Source organism: Paroedura picta, chromosome 3 (genome assembly GCF_049243985.1).
Source record: "Paroedura picta isolate Pp20150507F chromosome 3, Ppicta_v3.0, whole genome shotgun sequence".
Lineage (NCBI taxonomy): Eukaryota > Metazoa > Chordata > Lepidosauria > Squamata > Gekkonidae > Paroedura > Paroedura picta.
The window spans coordinates 39166161-39184506 of NC_135371.1; the positions used below are offsets into that span (position 1 = coordinate 39166161).

The window sequence follows — 18346 nt, forward strand, 5'->3', positions numbered from 1 at the left end:
CTTAATGCTAACCATACAGATCGATAACTAAGGTGTGAAAATCCATCTCAACCCCTTGCTTCAATCTCTGGTGGTGAGGGGAATTGTGATTCTATATAACACCTTTTAGCTCCTTGGGCTCAAACAAAAGCTCTGCAAGGTGATAGCCACCCTTTCAACAACAAGACGTTTTCCAAGAAGCAAAGCCAACACCACTTCCATGAAAGGTAGAGCCAACTGCAGAATGTCAGAGAGCGAGGCTATGCATAACCCTTATAGGAGGTTTTCAACATCTTAGGCAGAAGCTCTGTTTAATGGGGTGTCTTTCGAAATATATGATTACTTGTGACTAAGACAGTTGGTGTGAAGTTCTGGGAGAGATCCTTATTCCTAAGTATAGTCAGAGAGAAATTCTGTCCAGACTTTTATGGGAACATAATTATTTTGAAGTGAATAAAATTAAACGAGCTGATGTTATTATTGACTTGCACCTGAATTATAAAAATATTTTTAAAACTTGGGCTATCGGATTACTTCCTTAGAAGTTGAGCTAGGCACATTAAGCATTATGGCTTTGCAGCCAATGTACAGTAAAAAAATAAACTATTTCATTGCACTTTAATAACGAGGAACTGAATTAAAAATCCAGAGAATGCTTTCACTTATTTAAAAAAGAGAGATACCTTTGCCACTAATCTTGCGTGTTTTGGTATGCGTAGATTTTGCAAAACCTCTCTCCGGGGGGACTTCTTTGGTATGTGTTTCTAAACAGAGACATCAAATATTATATGATAAACTGCATAACACAATAGTTTTTAACCTTTAATTTACTTTTGCCTGCTACGCAAGCAACATTACTATGAAAACCAGCCAATCCACCATTAAAAGAGCCTTCCTGAATACTCAGAGGGGCTGTTTTCTTCTCTCCAGGACTGAAGTGCATGGATAAAGCTCAGAGACCTCAGCTAAATCCTTAATTTGTCATGTTTGCAGTGTGGCTCTTTCCCCAGGAGGAGACGTCCACAAACCAAGCTGAAGAATGATCTTGCATTGAGCAGGGTGTTGGAGTAGATGACCTGGATGGCCCCTTCCAAATCCATGAGTCTATGATTCATAATGACACCCCCCTACAAAACACTGAATCGTTGTCTTGTTAAAAACTGATCATGTGGCAAGGTTCTCCATGCTCAGCAGATAACTAGTCAGGTCATAATGAAAAAAGTCCGAAAATGCCGCTCTTTATTGTGCAAGGCACAATGCGATCTGTTGGCATAAAAGGACATTCAAACAGCTAATGGCTAGTTATAATATAGGTCAGATGCCTTATGGTAAGTGTTGGCTTTTAACTCTGTGTTTATTGGCTTGAGAGAGATACATCTGAGAAAGAGAAAATAAACCCTTTTCTCACTTAATATGTAGTATAATAGGTATGTGGCTGGGTAAAGAAAACTCATAGCTTATACCAGTGTAATAAATCCTAGAACCTTGGTAAGGGCTGCAGGACACACACAGAGTTTGGCTGTGGCTGGTTTTCTGTGCTCCAAGTGTTTCAGAGTATGCAGAACTAAGGAAACTAGAAATAGGGAATAACTCAGGGGTGCAGGAGAAGACAGAAAGTGAGAGAACAGCTATAGGAACTGAGAGAGAGAGAGAGTGAGTACTGGAGAGGCAGTAAGCTCAGGATTTTCAAGCAGATGACTTTTACAAATTTCTCTTCCCTGACTGAATTAATGACCATTCCACTCTGAAACTCCAAACATACTTTGCTTGTAATGTGAATGCTGGTTAACAGTCTTGGGGCAGCTCACATCCTTTACAATCATATACAAAAATATCTTTAAAGTATTTAAAACCAATTTACCATTTCCATAAAGTCTTCTGGCAAGTACCTCCCAAACAACTGCTCTAGCATTCAGCCCACACTCTTTACCATGCAGTTTTGATGGCATGTTAGAGCACATTGACATTACTCGCAGTTGAACCAGAAGTAATCCCAGCACATGTCGGGATATTGGAGATTACTCGCCTCCCCCATTCTTCCTCCACTGCCTAGATGCCTGGTGGTGGGAAAGGCCCCTTGGAGTCAGGAGAACCCCCATCTCCAGGGGGAACTTGAGAACACTCGTCCCTCTAGAGGAAATGGCAGCTTTAGAGGGCAACCCATATGACATTACATCCTTGCATTACATCCCTTTCCTCCACAATCTCTGCCCACCCAAGAACCACCTCCAAATCTCCAGGAATTTTGCAGTCTGGAGCTGGCAAGCCTAGTTGTGACCTTAGTTAACCCTTGCTCAATGGGACCAATGACATGAGTTACAAATGTTACATATTATTTCCTCAGAAGTTCCTTCTGTTCCCCCCACGAAGCATATTATCCTGTTCATTTTTTCCTCTTGGGATGTCAACTTCTTTAAAAATACTATGGCTTTGTAGTCCTCCCCACTGATTCATTATCTAAGATCACAAATTGTCAGAGTCACACTTGCTTACAGTGTCAATTCACACTTGCTTAACACTCACTTTGAAATCAATGGGAAATGATTTAAAGATACAACTTTAGCTAAATTTAGTAAATTGACTGAGAAATACCTTGTTTCTGCTGAATAGTGTACTAGTCTTAGTAGCTGTCTCTGTTCCTTGTTCAGAAAGGAAAGAATCTAAAGGGGGGGGGAAAAGTATGAATGACATACCTGAATATAAAGGTACCCTTGTGAATGTCACAAGGTACCACACGCTCACAAACTTACTAAAATTTTGCATGAGAAAATTAAACGCAATCGAAATAAGAGCATAAGAGGAGCCCCTCTGAGTCAGACCAGTGGTCCATCTACTTCAGCACCTTCTCACACTGTGCCCAACCAGTTCCTTTAAAGGGCATAAAGACTGATGTTCTTCAACCTGCAAATGTACTTGTGCAAGCATGACTATAATAAATGGCTTCAAATTTTCCTATTAAACTCTAGCTTTCTGGAAGTGCTATCTGCAAATGATAAACTCAAAAACTGCCCATTTATGCACAGTCTCTGTTGTGGCCCTTGCCTTGTGAAACGGTCTATCTGAGGGGATCATTATTCTAGGCAACATTTTAGGACTATTGCATTGTCTTCTACTTTTGTAAATTCATTATTCCTTGTTGGCATATGTAAGATCTGCGGTGTGCATGGGTCAGCAGCATATGGAGAATATGGAGAACGGGGCATGGGAGATGTGTATTTAGCATGGTTATAGGAGGTGCTTCCTGATATTTTTCCAGTACTTTCTTCCAATGTCCTGATGGTCTCAGTAGGAGACTTCCTGTTCCTTCCTACTTGCCAACCATCAGACTGAATAAAGACAACAGTCGTTTAGACAGGACTCTTTCATCTTTTTATATAAAGTTGTTTCTCTTCTGAATAAACTATTTTATTCTTTTAAGCAGCCTGGTGCTGTAAACTCCTCTTTGCATTTTTAAACTCTGCCAACGTTGCTTGTATCGGTGGCTGTGATTCACACTGAGCCAAACTATTAGTTATCTTTTCCCACATTTTCATGGGTTTGTCCATGTTCCCCAAAGCCACCCAGCAGCATTATTTTACTCCACATGGAGTATCTGTGCAATTGGAGTGGCAAAATCAGCAAAATAACGACTGCTCTCAGCACAGTTTTTGCATGAAAAAACTGATAGGGGTTGGGGGAGCTGCTTCTTCTGGGGGAGGCAGGGGGACCTTACTTCCTTCTGTGGTGCCATTCCACAACCAAGCCTGTTTTGCTACCTTAAAAAAAAAGCAGTTCCCTGTAGCAGGGAGGGAAGGAAGGCATCAGTTAGCCTGCAGAAAGCAGCTGCTTTGGAGGGGCACTGGCCCTCCTACCCCCATCTCCATACAACAGTGTCTATATGGTCCCCACTGCCCCTATCTTCCTATCCAGCCCCACATCTTCCAAAGGCCAGGTCAAAAAAGGCTGGGGGCTCCCACCTTCCTCCCAACCACATTTCCTGAAGGGAAGGGCAGGCCAGGTTGGGTAGGGAAGGTGGTGGAATGCCTCCTTCCTGCCCCCCCACCTCCCAAAAGCTGAGCCAGACTGGGCAAGGAAGGCTGTGGGAGGTTGGATGCTTCCTGCCCCCCCCCCACATCTCCCAAAGGCCGGGCAGGGAAGCCCATGAGGGGCTGCCTCCTTCCCACTCCCCATGTCTCCTAAAAGACAGCCTGGACAGGTAAGGCTCCACTGTGCAGAGGGCCAGTGTTCTTTGGATGCCTCCACAGTGGAAGCAAGTTTGCCAGCAATGGCAGCACGTGCGGCTGTCTCCCCTATGGACACCCCACCACTCTTCACTGTCTCCTTGCTGCTCCTTGCTGCTCCCTCCCTCCTCGCTGCTCCCTCCAGCTTCACAGGGTGAAATCTGTTGGGGAGGGGGGTATGCCACCAGCTTCCAGCCCATGTCACCCCCAGTTGCATAATATGTAAGATAATAAAAGGGGATCTCTTCCTCCATTTTTGACCAGTGGACTGTACTTCCACAGAGAACTGCTGAAAATGCTAGATACTAAATGAAATTTCTAGACACCATGACAACATGGTGCCTGGGATTTGTTAAGCGCTGACTTAGACGTGATTACAATGGCAATTGGATTCAACCATGTTCTTGTACTTGCAGGAGGAGCGACTGCTTGCACAAGAGGGATTCCATGATTTTCTCCTTAGACTGCACCCTCCTGCACCCCCTCATGCTGTTCCTAGAGGTCCCCTCAAGGAGCGCTGTTTGGCTGCAGCAGGAAGTAGGAAAGCCCGCACTATTTACAAAACGCTAAGTGTTCAAGAACTTCAGTTAAATTGTTTTCAGCCGTCCTTGCAACAACCCTAAGAGAAAGGGCTGCTATTTATTATCATTGTGTTAGGAATAGGAGTGGGGGGACTGGAGATTGATGACTTGTTGAAGGTTACCTGGGAAACTCACAGCTGAGCTGGGGTGTAACAATCAGCTCTTAGCTTATGATGTAGATCAGGGGTAGTCAACCTGTGATCCTCCAGATGTTCATTTGCTGGCAGGGGCTCGTGGGAATTGTAGTCCATGAACATCTGGAGGACCACAGGTTGACTACTTCTGATCTACATCACACTGCACTACAGATCTGGAGTTCTAAGCCCTTTATGAGCATGAAGTTTCTGGTGTTCCTGTCCCTCATACTGGGAAAGCACATTACACATGATCATCCGGGCATGCACAATTACCATTTTGTCTGAAAAGAGCAGTGCACATATTTTGTAGCTTCACTTCACCAGAATGCAAACCACCAAAAACCCAATTATGTGTTGCCTGCAAAATAGCAATTCCATGTACCAATATTATTATACAAAGTACACTCTGCTGGTATACAGGATATTTCATACATAGTGAAAGCAAATAGCAGAAAGAGACAACTTGAAATACCTGTATGTAGCAGTAGCTCTGAAGTCTCCTTTTTGTCCAAAGAGACCTCATTCTCAGCCTCTGAACTGATTTCCAAGACTTCAGAAACTTTTTCTTCATTAACTTGTTGCTGTTCGCTTGTATCCTCCTGTAATGACTCCATAATGGATAATTCACTCTCTATTCCAGCTACCTTGACTAGCTAAGGAATACAACAAAATCAATGTTAATTTTGGAGGATTCCCTCCCCCCCCATTCCATGCTGCCCGATTTTAAAGAAACAACATTGTCTTGATTCTCGATTTTGAGCAGTCTGACTCCTAACTAGCAGCTACATACTTGTTAAACCCAGAACGAACATATACAGCCAGTCTTGAAATCTCCAGCTGCTAATCCAGGGGTCATGGGCCAGTTCCCTTGTCTAGTGCAGGAATTGGTGAAGAAAGAGGAGTCTTCACTCCCAAGGAAATCAGCACAGAAGAGAAACAGCATATCTAATGGTTGGTTCTGAGGCTAGATTCAGGTTTTCAACATGACTGAATTCCTTTGAAGTCATACCAATGTAATGTTGGGATGTCATAACACATACTGATGTGATATTAGGAGTTGGCTCATGACTTTTTCATCCCTATCCACTTTTGATTTTTGCCCCTTAGCACTCACACAAATATATACAATACTTAAAGGTGTCCCTTTGATCAAGATACTGCAAGTGAATTGAAAAGACACAAATATTTCTCTCCATAACTTTTTGGCAGTAGTAATGGCTCTTTGGCAGGAAAAGCTTGGTCATAGGAGTTATAATAATATTCCCAACGTTTCTACTTTCATCTTCTAATCTGAACTCATATGCTCCAGACGTATAATGTTACTGCATATTAATAAGGATGGTGCATGTCCTGAGGTTTGTGAGAATTGTTCTCCCAATCATTGCAGCCATGAGTGAAAGGTTGCACTGTCCCTTGATGCATGGGCCCTTAAAGGAGGAGGAGGAGGAGGAGGAGGAAGAGGAAGAAGAAGAGGAAGAGGAAGAAGAGTTGGTTCTTATATGCTGCTTTTCTCTACCAGAAGGAATCTCAAGGTGGCTTACATTCACCTTCTCTTTCCCCTCCCCACAACAGACACCCTGTGGGATGGGTGAGGCTGAGAGAGCCCTGATATCACTTCTATCACAGAACAGTTTTATCAGTGCTGTGAGGAGCCCAAGGTCACCCACCTGGCTGCATGTGGGGGAGTGCAGAATCGAACCCGGCATGCCAGATTAGAAGTCCGCACTCCTAACCCAAAGTCCACAGAAGATGAAAGATTGCCACATGTTCTTTCCAAATCACTATAAACAGCTGTTTAAACAGCAAATCAATAATCCTGTAATGGTCAGTTCTAATCACAATGTTTTAAAAGCATGAATTAGCATAGACATGTATTTGTGGCTACTCCTTCAATCTGCCAGAGAGGATGATCCTAGTAGTATATTAATGCTAACCATACAAGGTGCTGTACAGACCTGTTCCTTAGACTTTGTTTCTGGTTGCTGCTGAATTAGAGATGAACATGGAGAAACTCCAAAGATGGGCATTTCCAGATGTGCAGGCCTTGCTGGTTTTGGCCCAGGCACATATTTCATGTCCTTTGTTATAATCATTCTTTTGGATACTGAAGGAAGAGAACAGTGGCCACCAGTCAGATCCTTCACTTCCGCTGCCTATGACTTTAATAAAATATCATTGGTGAAAAGGTATTTGTGGCTAGAGAAAGGCTAGCCTCAATATGCCCAAGGACTTTGTTCCATTAATGGCAGAGCCATCTTCTGGTTTAAAAAGCCTTGTGGCAACGCCATTTCCCTGAGAAAAATGTGTCTGTGACACAACAAGGCTTCGCTGTAGGCAGAAATTAATAACAAGATTTCACAACAATAATGCTATGGTGGTGATTTTGGTGCTTTTGCTGTATTTGTTTTTACTTTGTGAGCCATCAGGGGCTGGTCTCCAGAAACGTGACACCTACATTTTCTAAAGAAAGGAAAGGCTAATCTTACGCTTCTTGAAAAAAGTCAGTATTGCACAAACAGTTTCATTTAATGCCTCTTCTGCATGCAAATTCTTCACTTCTAATAAGCCCCCTATGATTGCTGCCATTTTTAGCAAATATATATGTATAGATTTGGAGAAGAAATATGCTGCCAGTAAGCATATCTTTCATATTTCCTGACAGGAAGTCTATTGTGTGCCACATTACTCTTTTTTTAATTACTAAAAAAGAGGAAACAGATGTATGCATATCAACTTTTCCTGGTTGACTTAATGGCTAATCTGCCTATGCTGTGAGAAAAGCTGAACGATTTTTGTCAGCACATTTCTATACATGTTTTACTCTAAAAGACAATTTACACTCCACTGTTCAGATAAATTTATCTTAGCTACAAGTTCAGCTGATATTGACCTAGTGACATGCCTATCCTAATTACAGGTGAGCCCTGACCTGGATAGCCCAGGCTAGCCCAATATAATCAGATCTCAGAAGCTAAGCAGGATTGGCCCTGTCCAATAATTGGATGGGAGACCAACAAGGAATACCTGAGTTATGACATAGAGGCAGGCAATGGTAAACCATCTCTGATGTCTCTTGCCTTGAAAACCCTACAAGGCCACCAAAAATTAGCTGCAACTTGATAGCAAATATGTGTGTGTGTGTGTATGCATGACTGGAGGGTTTCTATACCACAAGGGCCCTTAAGAACACAATGGATGGCACTGCAGGAGTGTTCAACAGGAACTGGGCCACCCAGAGAATGCCAAGGGGCAGGATACGTTCTCATCTCATTCCTGCCCAGTTAAAACATTTTTTCCCCACACAAGAGCTGCCATGGTGTAACATAAGAAAAATGGATCTTTCCTTTCCTTATACTCTATCGATATATTCATAAAATAAATACCACCTTGGATTTGCCATTGCAATTGCCATTTAATAAAGGGGGATTTGGTTTTCCTGATTTTAGTTTATAGCATCGGGCACATTTGTTAATGTACTACTTATTGGAATTGCTCTGATGAGTTGGGCTACCCATTTTCAGCTATTTTGGAGGATTCGTTTCTGGTACCTCCCTTTAAATGGAATTAGGGTCTATTCAAGCTAATGTAGATCCTCTTCCTCCTAGTGCCTGCAGTTAGATTATTATGGTGCATAAGATCATGGCAGTATCAATTTAACCAATTTTCATATACTAAAATAACATGTGTCAATCCAGATTTAAAATTGCGAAGAAATCTTTTTTTTTTAATGGAAGACTTGGACAAATAGGGAGATTTTTTACTTTGAGCCAATTAATACTTTATGACAATGTATTTTTGTTCTTTCTCAGTGAGTAGGGATGGGCATGAACCAGAAAATTTCAGTTCATGGTGTTTCTGAACCAAGCCCCAGAACTGAACTGAATTAAAAAATCCCCCAATGAACTAGCCAGTTTGGGCCAATCTCTTTTGCTTCCCCCCTGCTTCCAAATGGGGGGGGAGGGGGAACAAAATGGATTGGTGAAATGACTCACATACATTTAAATCTAACAGCTGACCGGAAGATCAAGCAAACTGTGAGGTTTAAATGACTGGCAGCCATTTCACTGATCAATTTTGCTCCTTCCCACTTTGAAGCGGGAGGGGGGGCTAGTTCGTGACCATCACTACTTGTCAACTTCTGCTGAATGGCAGTATTTACAACTGCAATGTTTGTTGTTACCTAAACATGGCCCCAAATCACTTCTGCATATTTCAGTTTCCTCAATTACCAGTAGTCTCATAACCTCCACACAGATTAACTTCCCATCTTGTCACCCAGGGTGTACAGCACCTCACTCCAGATGTTTCCTCCACACACATACTGCTTGGCACTAACTCTTATGGAAAGCCTGTCCCAAGCAAAAAACAGACAACCCGACTCCTAGGGTAGAGCAACCATCGAATCATAACACACTTCACTCACCCATCCAGCATCCCTCTTTCATACTCTACATTTTAGATCACACCAAGATAAAGCTCCATATTAAAACACAGAAATAAAACACATGCAGTATTGACTTGGAAAACATCAGAATATGCTACGGATCTGTCCAGTTAGTTGGTCTTTGGAGGAAGTAATTACTCATATTAATTTTGTTTTAGAATATTCATTGATCTTTGAGAATGCTTATGTACTTTTGAATTATTTGTCTCCTGGAGGTTAACTGATGGTCATCAGCATTGGACTCTCTGTGCCCTTGTTGCTGCTTATATTACAACACTGGAGAGATAAGAGTTCACTTCTTATAATCCAATGAATTGAAGAAGAAGAGTTGGTTTTTATACCCTGCATTTCACTGCCTGAAGGACCCTCAAAGTGGCTTACAATTGCCTTCCCTTCCTCTCCACACAACAGGCACCCGTGTGGCATATGGCTGAGAGACTCCTGATATCACTGCATGGTCAGAACAGCTTTATCAGTACTATGAGGGGCCCAAGGTCACCCAGCTGGCTGCATGCAGAGGAGCAGAGAATTACACCTGGCTTGCCAGATTAGAAGCCGTGACTCTTAACCACTACACCACATTGGCTAACAATCTTACAATCTTATCAAGATTTGAATGTATGGCATATACACAATAGTTACGCATGGAAATATTTTTAGATATTTGGAAACTTTTATAGATGCTTATCTATAGGTTTGCCACCATTATTATATTTTGTTGATTCTTTTCTATTTGGAAGTACAATAACAACTTAAAAAAAATAAAAAATAGAATGTAAGAACACAAAGGCATGTACAATGAGATATTTTTAAAGTAGCTGAAATTGCCCTTTACTCATAGTAACAGTGATGTCTGGGGAAATGCAGGGTTTGTTCAAGCCAAACATGTGCTCTATTTGATTTGGCTCATATAAGCCATTACTTCAGCAATGCACAATCTTCTTTAGAGGCTTGCGATGAGGAACATATGAGGTCCTTGTGAACTATACATGGCTCTTTACCAATAAAATGAGTTCCTAAAAAATGGAAATTGTCAACTAGTTTTGTCAAGGTATTTCACCCACTGGTGTTTAGTGGAATGATAATGCTATGGTCTGGAAATAAGCCTATAAAAATGACTGGCAGAACAATATTCAATAAGCATTGACAATGAATGGACCTGCACTTTTGATACTTTTAACTGTATGCAATATATAACTTTTGCATATCTTTTATAAAGGAAGAAAACCATCTTCAAAGACTTGAAGGGCTGTTGTACAGAAGATGGAGCAGAGTTCTTTTCTGTTGCCCCAGAGGGTTAGATCAGAACCAATGGGTTGAAATTAATTCAAAAGAATTTTCGGCTAGACATCCGGAAAAGGTTCCTGACAGGCTTCCTCGGGAGGTGGTGGGTTTTTAAACAGAGGCTAGATACTCATCTGACAGAAATGCTGATTTTATTAACTTTGGCAGATTGTGAGTGAGTGGGTAGGAAAGGATGTGCCAGTGTTTGTCTCTTGTGGCCCTTCCTTGCATACCCAGGGAATTGCTGATCACCCCTCTGGGATGGTAGGTGAACTTCCTACAGGCCAGGCTGAATTCTGGAGATTTTTGGTTTGTGTGGGGATCACTTAGGCATGAAATTGGGGTCACTGTGGGTGGGAAGGTAGTTGTGAGTTACTGCATTGTGCAGGGGTTTGGACTAGATGACCTTGGAGGTCCCTTCCAACTCTATGATTCTAAGACTATATTGATAAAATTTTGTTAAGGGACCTTGGATGAAGGCAATACATCTAACTATGCTCTGGGTATTTTTGTGGTTTATCACAGAAATATTCCAGAGTTTATAAATATTTTGTCTGTTTATTAAAGAATGCTTTATTTCATTACATTATATTGGTTTTGAGTTTTTTACTGGTATCTTTGTTCCTCTATCTTTTTTGGTTTAGTTTGCTTTGTGTGTTGGTTGCAAGTTTACTTTCTCTTTTTTGTATGTGCGTACACCAGCGAAGCACTTCAAATGGTTGGTTGATGTATCCATATTGACAGGAGCAGCATGGGAAAAGGTGTATGCCCCTGTACCTGAACTGCTGCTGCATGGTAGGTCCAAGACAGGCTGCAGAGACAATACTTCAGAAGCCCATCTGAATCAGACCCAGCAAGGGAGAAGGGTGCTTGGGGCACCAAAAGTCCCTTGCTCCCTTGGGGAAATAGCAGGATTTGCCCCCTCCATGGTGATTAAAATTGCAGCCTCATTACTTTCTGCATACTGGAAACCACTAAAAATTAAGTCTGCTACAATATCTACAGAAACCTATCTTGGATTTCATTTTTCGGTCATAGACAAATGGAATCCTTGGGAAAGGTTGCATTTAGATATATTTCTCTTTTCTATTTACGTGTTTATTGTTCATCTGTAATAATATGAACGTATCAGTCAGATTTTACTTGATTGAAGATAAAAAAGTCATTTTAACTGCCTGTGACTACAGTCCCTTTAATAAAATATATTTGTAAGTCGTTAGCTGTTCTGCTTCACTAAAACATTGGTTTAAGACTTGCTTTCAGCTTTATCTTGTTCTTCTAAGTTGTGGGTTCTAGGTCGGAGGAGGAAATCAAATAGCTTCAGAGATGTTTCAGAATCACAAGGAGAACAGTAGATCTCTGAGGGAGCCACTGGTAATCTTGAGTTCGGCTAATAGGTAAGGAGAAAAAAAGAATAAATGCATGTCAAGTCATTTATTGATTAATCTGCTTTTAAATGGATCAAATAATTTCCAATTACATGACAAATAAGGTTGCCTATAACTACAAATCTCTGATAGTATCTTTTTCATAACCTTCTGTAGGAATTGTGGGATAACTTTGGTTCATTTAATTGGGAGAGGTTGTAAATCAGTTGTAGAGCACACACTTCTTCATGAAGAAGTTAGTGGGTGTTGAGAAGCCTGTCTCAGGAGCCAGAGGCACACCAACTAATGTGTGGATCAGTGTAAAGCAACTTTATATGTTCACGTTAACAATCTATATTAGAAGACAGAGGATGTTTTTTCTTTCTTTTCCATTTTCTACCATAGTATCAGAACGAAACTAACCTTAGTAAGTCAGTCTATGTTTAATTATCAGAGTTACCAGTTAAAATTGACTTGCATCCATTAAGCTAAAGCTTTAGTCAATGAATGCCACAATTAAATATATTAAACCATACAATCCCAATATATATTATTAACATATTGTATTTGCACTTTCTTTAAGAAGTTTAGGGCGGAAGATATGGATTATCCCATTTTATCCCCCACATGGAGATAGATCAATTGTCTATGGACACCCAGTTTAACATGGCTAAACAGGGATTTACTTAGGTCTGATTTGTTAAATTGAATATTCAGTCCACCACACCACCTTAGTCATGCTCATGGAACACACCCGTCCTTACATATTGGGTCCTATCTATAGAATTACTCTGACCTGGATGGCTCAGGCTGGCCCAGTCTTGTAACATCTTGGAAGCTAAGCAGGGGTAGCCCTGTTCAGTACTTGGACAGGATACCACAAAGGAAGTCCATGGTTGCTGGGCAGAGGCAAGCAATGGTAAGCCACCTCTGTTTGTCTCTTGCCTTGAAAGCCCTATGAGATCACCATGAATCAGCTGCAATTTGACAACACTTTACACACACATCTATAAAGTCTAACCTTTCCTTTTTTCTTTGGCAAAAACAGCAGTTCTGATGTGAAGTCTTCACTGAATGTAAATCCCCTGTAAGGTACCTAGAGAAACAGTATTAATGTTAACATTTTCTAACAAATAGGAATGTCACAGAAATTTAGCGTTTTTTCATTCATAACTCTAGGAGGATTATGCTAGGAAAAAAAAGGACTCCAAGTCTGTGAAATACGCTTCAGTGCAGAAACTGCTAATTAAGTCCTCTGTAGTTAAAGACGTTTTTGAAAATGTATGAATCTTGACTACGTTTAAATTAAATATGGCAAACAAGTTACCTATATAACCCATAAAGTCTACTTTTGATAAACGTCACATTCTAAGCTTTAAAGCATCTCAACTCTGGCTTCTAGAAACGATCCTAAAATGACATTTTCCCTTTGGAATCATGAATCATTGCACATACGTAACAGAGGGTGGCAGACTTTGCTTCTGATACTAGACATCATTTAGTTTTATGATTTATGTCTCTAATAGTGCCTAATACAGCTTTGCTTCCTTCATATATTTAAAAATATAATGAGCCAAGACAGTTCAAACATACCAGATATGAGTTCATTTCAAATGATTTGGAAACATCAATTTTGCTGCCTGCCTCTTGCTCATCTGAAGGTTGGCTTTCGAAAATAAAGGATTCTAGAGAGGAGATCAGAGAACAGCCGCACTTTTATTACAAGCATTTACATTACAAAACTATCTAAAAATGAAACTAGCATGATAAACAGCGATTGATATTTTATTTACAATGTTTATTGTTGCCATTAATATTTCTGAAAAGCATAGAAGTCCAATTTGCATTTCACATACATTTTAGTTACTGATGGGGGGTGGGGGGTGGGGAGTGATTCCGTCAAGCAAACAACAAAACACTACCCAGCTCTTCCCTGCTGCTTTCAGTTCTCAGGGACTCCTTAAGCTAAACACACACATCAATCCTGTGAGCCATCATGGATGGAATGCCGGTACCCTGAAAACTTTCATCTGCATTTTGGGAGCTAGCCTCAAGAAAGCATTGCCCTCCTTTCCTTTGTGTGAATTGTTTCTCTTGTTGAGTTACCATGACTATCTATGCTGCCAAGGTTAATCAAGGTTTGCAAAAGCCCACCTTGGACTCTGGATTTTAAATTCTGCCTATGATGACGATGATCCTGATTAGCATGGGGGAGCAATGCAGATATAGTACTAAACCATGGTTAACGATGAAAAAGAAAGAAAGGAGGAAGAAGTTAGTCCAGAGACTAACTCTGGATTTGCAAACCCTGGGTTACAAAGAATAGGTATGAGGCCAAAATCCAGATGCTAAGAGATGCACAAGAAAGTGAAAGCACCAAGCACAGGAGAAATTTAATGTTATTAAAATGGGCAAACAAAAAAATGTTGGGATTTATAACCATGTCTTTGCAAGCCCAAAATACTTGGATTGAATGACGGTTGACAATTGGATGATTAGTTGTAGATATATCATAATCTAACTTGATGGGTTAATATAGATTGTTGTATGGTAAGTGGGTGGTTTTATTTTTCTCCATATTATTCCTAGTCCCATATCCCTTAATCTTCTACTCATCCACCTTTGACAGCTGCATTTTCCTCCAGGTTTTCTGTGCAGTCCTGGGAAGGAATGACTCTTCAATGACTCTGATCTCCCTTTATACTTAGCTTTGGTGGTCATTCACAATCATGCACATGACTGACTTCCATAAATGTAGTAAGTAGAGTGAAATGTTATTTAGAAGAAGAAGAAGAAGAAGAGTTGTTTCTTATATGCCGCTTTTCCCTACCCGAAGGAGGCTCAAAGTGGCTTACAGCCGCCTTCCCATTCCTCTCCCCACACAGACACCCTGTGGGGTGGGTGAGGCTGAGAGAGCGCTGATATCACTGCCCGGTCAGAACAGTTTTATCAGTGCCGTGGTGAGCCCAAGGTCACCCAGCTGGTTGCATGTGGGGGAGCGCAGAATCGAACCTGGCATGCCAGATTAGAAGTCCGCACTCCTAACCACTACACCAAACTGGCTCGTCTGGCTTTAGCAAGTCAAGACTTTAAAATTGCCCCTAAAACATGCAACTACCTTTCCAAAGCTCTTCAAGAGGTGTGGTCAGACTTCAGGATTATCAAGTAATGGACAGAATACATTTCATGCCTTTTAAGGCTTGACTATTCAATGTGTTCTACGTAGGACTGACCTTGTAAATGACTGAGAAGCCTCTAGTTGTTAACGTTAGGTAGAACAGTTGTTTCTGAATCCAATTGACGGTATTAGTGCTTAAAGTTCTTCGAAGCCTGGGGTCCATATAATTGGACTGTCTAAATATGAGCCTATAAACTAACTTCAGTAAGCACTTTTTTTAAAGCTGTCCTACCTGTCCATTTACAGGCCTTTTAAGCGGCAGCCTTGGCCTTTACAATATTCTCTCAAGAGGAATTCAGAAAGGCTTCAGTTCTGCTGGAAACCCACAGGGAACATAAAACTGAACCTTTTAAATGGGCCTTGATATTGGTAGAGTTCTAAGAACTCCTGTTCTGTTGGGAATTCTTGGACAGGATTCTGCTAACTGGGCATTGTATATTGCATTTGCATTGGTCTGTTTTAATTGTCGTTTGAATGTTCTATTCTTCTTCATTATTGGTTGTTTGGAATGGTTTCATTTCTGTCACCCATCTTGGGTCCCAGACAGGGTGTATAGCTGTTTGAAATGAATAAGATGCCCCTTCATCTTCAGCCTTCCATACTTGTCACTACTAGCCACTCCAGCATTGGCTGCTATTCTGACTGCACCTTATCTATTTGTGTCTAATACTGGACTATGCGAAATGTTTTCTCATCTCACAATTGTTCTGAGAGTCTTTCCCTCTCCTCCTGACAGGGGCTTCCTTGCATGGCTGCTCTTCCTAAAGTCTGTCTCAAAGCTAGCTAATTTCCAAATGGCACTCTGAGCAATATTCTTCTTAACTTTCCTGATCCTCATTCCTCAAGGTTGCCTTGAACTGGGTTTGGTCAGCCTGCTTGCTTAAGACTATCCATCAGGTGAGAATGTCTGAGGTTCTGTGGAATGCACGGGAAGGTTTGACACCACATCCCCCCACTATTACTTAGGAATGCAATGAATTTTGCAATAGGGTAGGTAGGGAAACATGCTAAGACACCTGCAATTACATGTGAGCCAAGCATTTGGTACATTTGTCAGTCCATCTTGAACATCTGCTGAACAACTTTGTAGCTGCTGAGTTGCTGAGGTCTCCTTTTAACTCACAAGCCTCTTTTGTATGGGGGTGTTGTAGTACAACTCCCCTAAGGTTGTGCAAAAACATACATGTCCAAAATAATCTCGATAATAATACAGGCATTAATGCTGGCTGACCAATGGATTTGTTTATTATGGTGGAGCCTGCAATTTTTTTGGAATTACAGCTCATCTCCAGACTACAGAGATCAGTTCCCCTGGAGAAAATGGCTGCTTTCATGTGTGGATGCCATGGCACTGCACCCCACCAAGGTCCCTGTCCACCCTGGGCTCCATCCCCAAATCTCTAGGAGTCAGCCTGGAGAACTGGCTGCTTAGCTGTGAGGACAGTCTCTGTGGGAGGGAGGAGCAGGAAAGAGGGACTCCTATCAGGTTGTGTGACGATGAGTATGCATGACATGCTGCCAATTGCTTTGTTAAGTGCTGTATGAATACACAAAAAGTAATCTGACAAACAGTCCTAACCTCTTCCTGAGCAGCCAAACAGCCCTTCCCCAAATCAGTTCCCTGTTTCCAACAAATGAACAGAATGTGAGCTGAATCAAGAGGGGTTTGAGCATCCTTAGTAATTTTATGATGTATGAGGAGCTCTTTTTACAAACTGAAACAAGCTTGTGTGATTCCTGTAATATTAACCCCTTATGCACACAGATCCAGCAAGAATCCTATTATATGCGAATCATACATGAGACAAACTAGAAAGAAACCTGACAGTAGCCCTGTGCACACTAAGTTCCATAGATTTACAAGATAAGTATCAAATAGCACCAAAAGAGGCAATGAGATTCAGCTGATGTTTCATTACATAAGTTACCTGTTGCTGTGAGGCTAGAGGAATCAATATCTGCTTCCGATAAACCCAGTGCCTTACTGAGAGGCAAGATATAAATATCATTTTTGAAAGCCAGTAAAATATTCCCAGAACTATTCAGGAAACAAGCTGTGCTTAAAGTGCTGTCAAGAGTTATTTCGGCCAACATGTTCTTCTGACTATCCCATAGTTTTATCATGGAATCTGAGCTAGAAAATAAACGAAAGAATCTTGATGCAGGATTTAACATATCTCTCACTTTGACATCCATGTGACACTAAAAGCCTAAATAGGAAGGAAACTGTGTATTTGTTTTCTGTGGTCCTGAGCTAAGAGATGGCCTTTAACCTGAGGTTAGGAATACAACTAAAAGTTGAAAGGTTTATGGGTTGATATGTATTTATCAAATGATATGCTAAATATGGGATGTGAACATAACACAGCATTATACTGAGTCACACCATTGGTCTCTCAAGGTCAATATTGTCTATTCTGACTAGCAGTAGGTCTTCCAGCTCTCAGGTAAAGGCATTTTACATCACCTAATACCTGGTCCTTTTAATACCTGGAGATGCTGAGGATTGAACCTGGGACCTTCTGCATGCAAGTAGATCCTGCATCACTAAGCCACAGTACCCCCCCCCCCCAATTAAACACAGCAAATAGACATACTGAGTCTTGTCCAATTTTAACATTTTCATTTTATGTTCAGAAGAATAATACTTTCGTTTTGTGAACTGAATTAATTCTAAATCCCAAATTAAACTACTGGCATGTGTCTATAGCACTAGCCCTTCTCTAAATGTTCAAGCTGGATGATTAGATTAAGAGACCTCCCAAGAAAGCAAATATGCAGATTCAGTGTCCACTTTTTATATTGTCCTGGAATATATTAGATGGGCAAATGCTTCTTGAACAAAACAGGCTACAAGTGAGAGACATCCTTCACTTATATAGCCAACATTGCTCTAATGCCACAGAGATTCTCCCACCTCCCAATATCTCCATTGGAATATTTCTAATGTACACCCAAGAATGGGTATACATTAGGACCTCCGAGGCAGCTGCCCTGAAGCTGGCAGAAGAGGGAGTCGGCACCAAAATCACCCTCAACAGCCATGTAGCCAGCTGTCCTAATCACAGCACTGAAGCTGCCATCACTTCAAGTTGTGGTGGATTCATCAGGGCAGCTGAAGCTAGAACAGTCAGAAGAGGTCCCCCCACTGGTTGC

The 18346-nt window shown here is 41.2% G+C and overlaps 1 protein-coding gene across 1 annotated transcript in view; it reads right to left on the reverse strand.

Annotated features, from left to right (window-relative positions):
* The window catches only part of LOC143831866 (uncharacterized), a 98715-nt gene that overhangs the window by 21965 nt on the left and 58404 nt on the right, over positions 1 to 18346 (reverse strand). Inside the window, exons 19-26 of the mRNA XM_077325372.1 lie at positions 17119 to 17324; positions 13606 to 13697; positions 13034 to 13108; positions 11903 to 12035; positions 6873 to 7021; positions 5390 to 5570; positions 2572 to 2639; positions 663 to 743 (exon numbers count right to left, since the gene is read on the reverse strand). Of these exons, the coding sequence (XP_077181487.1) occupies positions 663 to 743; positions 2572 to 2639; positions 5390 to 5570; positions 6873 to 7021; positions 11903 to 12035; positions 13034 to 13108; positions 13606 to 13697; positions 17119 to 17324 (985 nt within the window). The remainder of the gene's footprint in view (positions 1 to 662; positions 744 to 2571; positions 2640 to 5389; positions 5571 to 6872; positions 7022 to 11902; positions 12036 to 13033; positions 13109 to 13605; positions 13698 to 17118; positions 17325 to 18346) is intronic.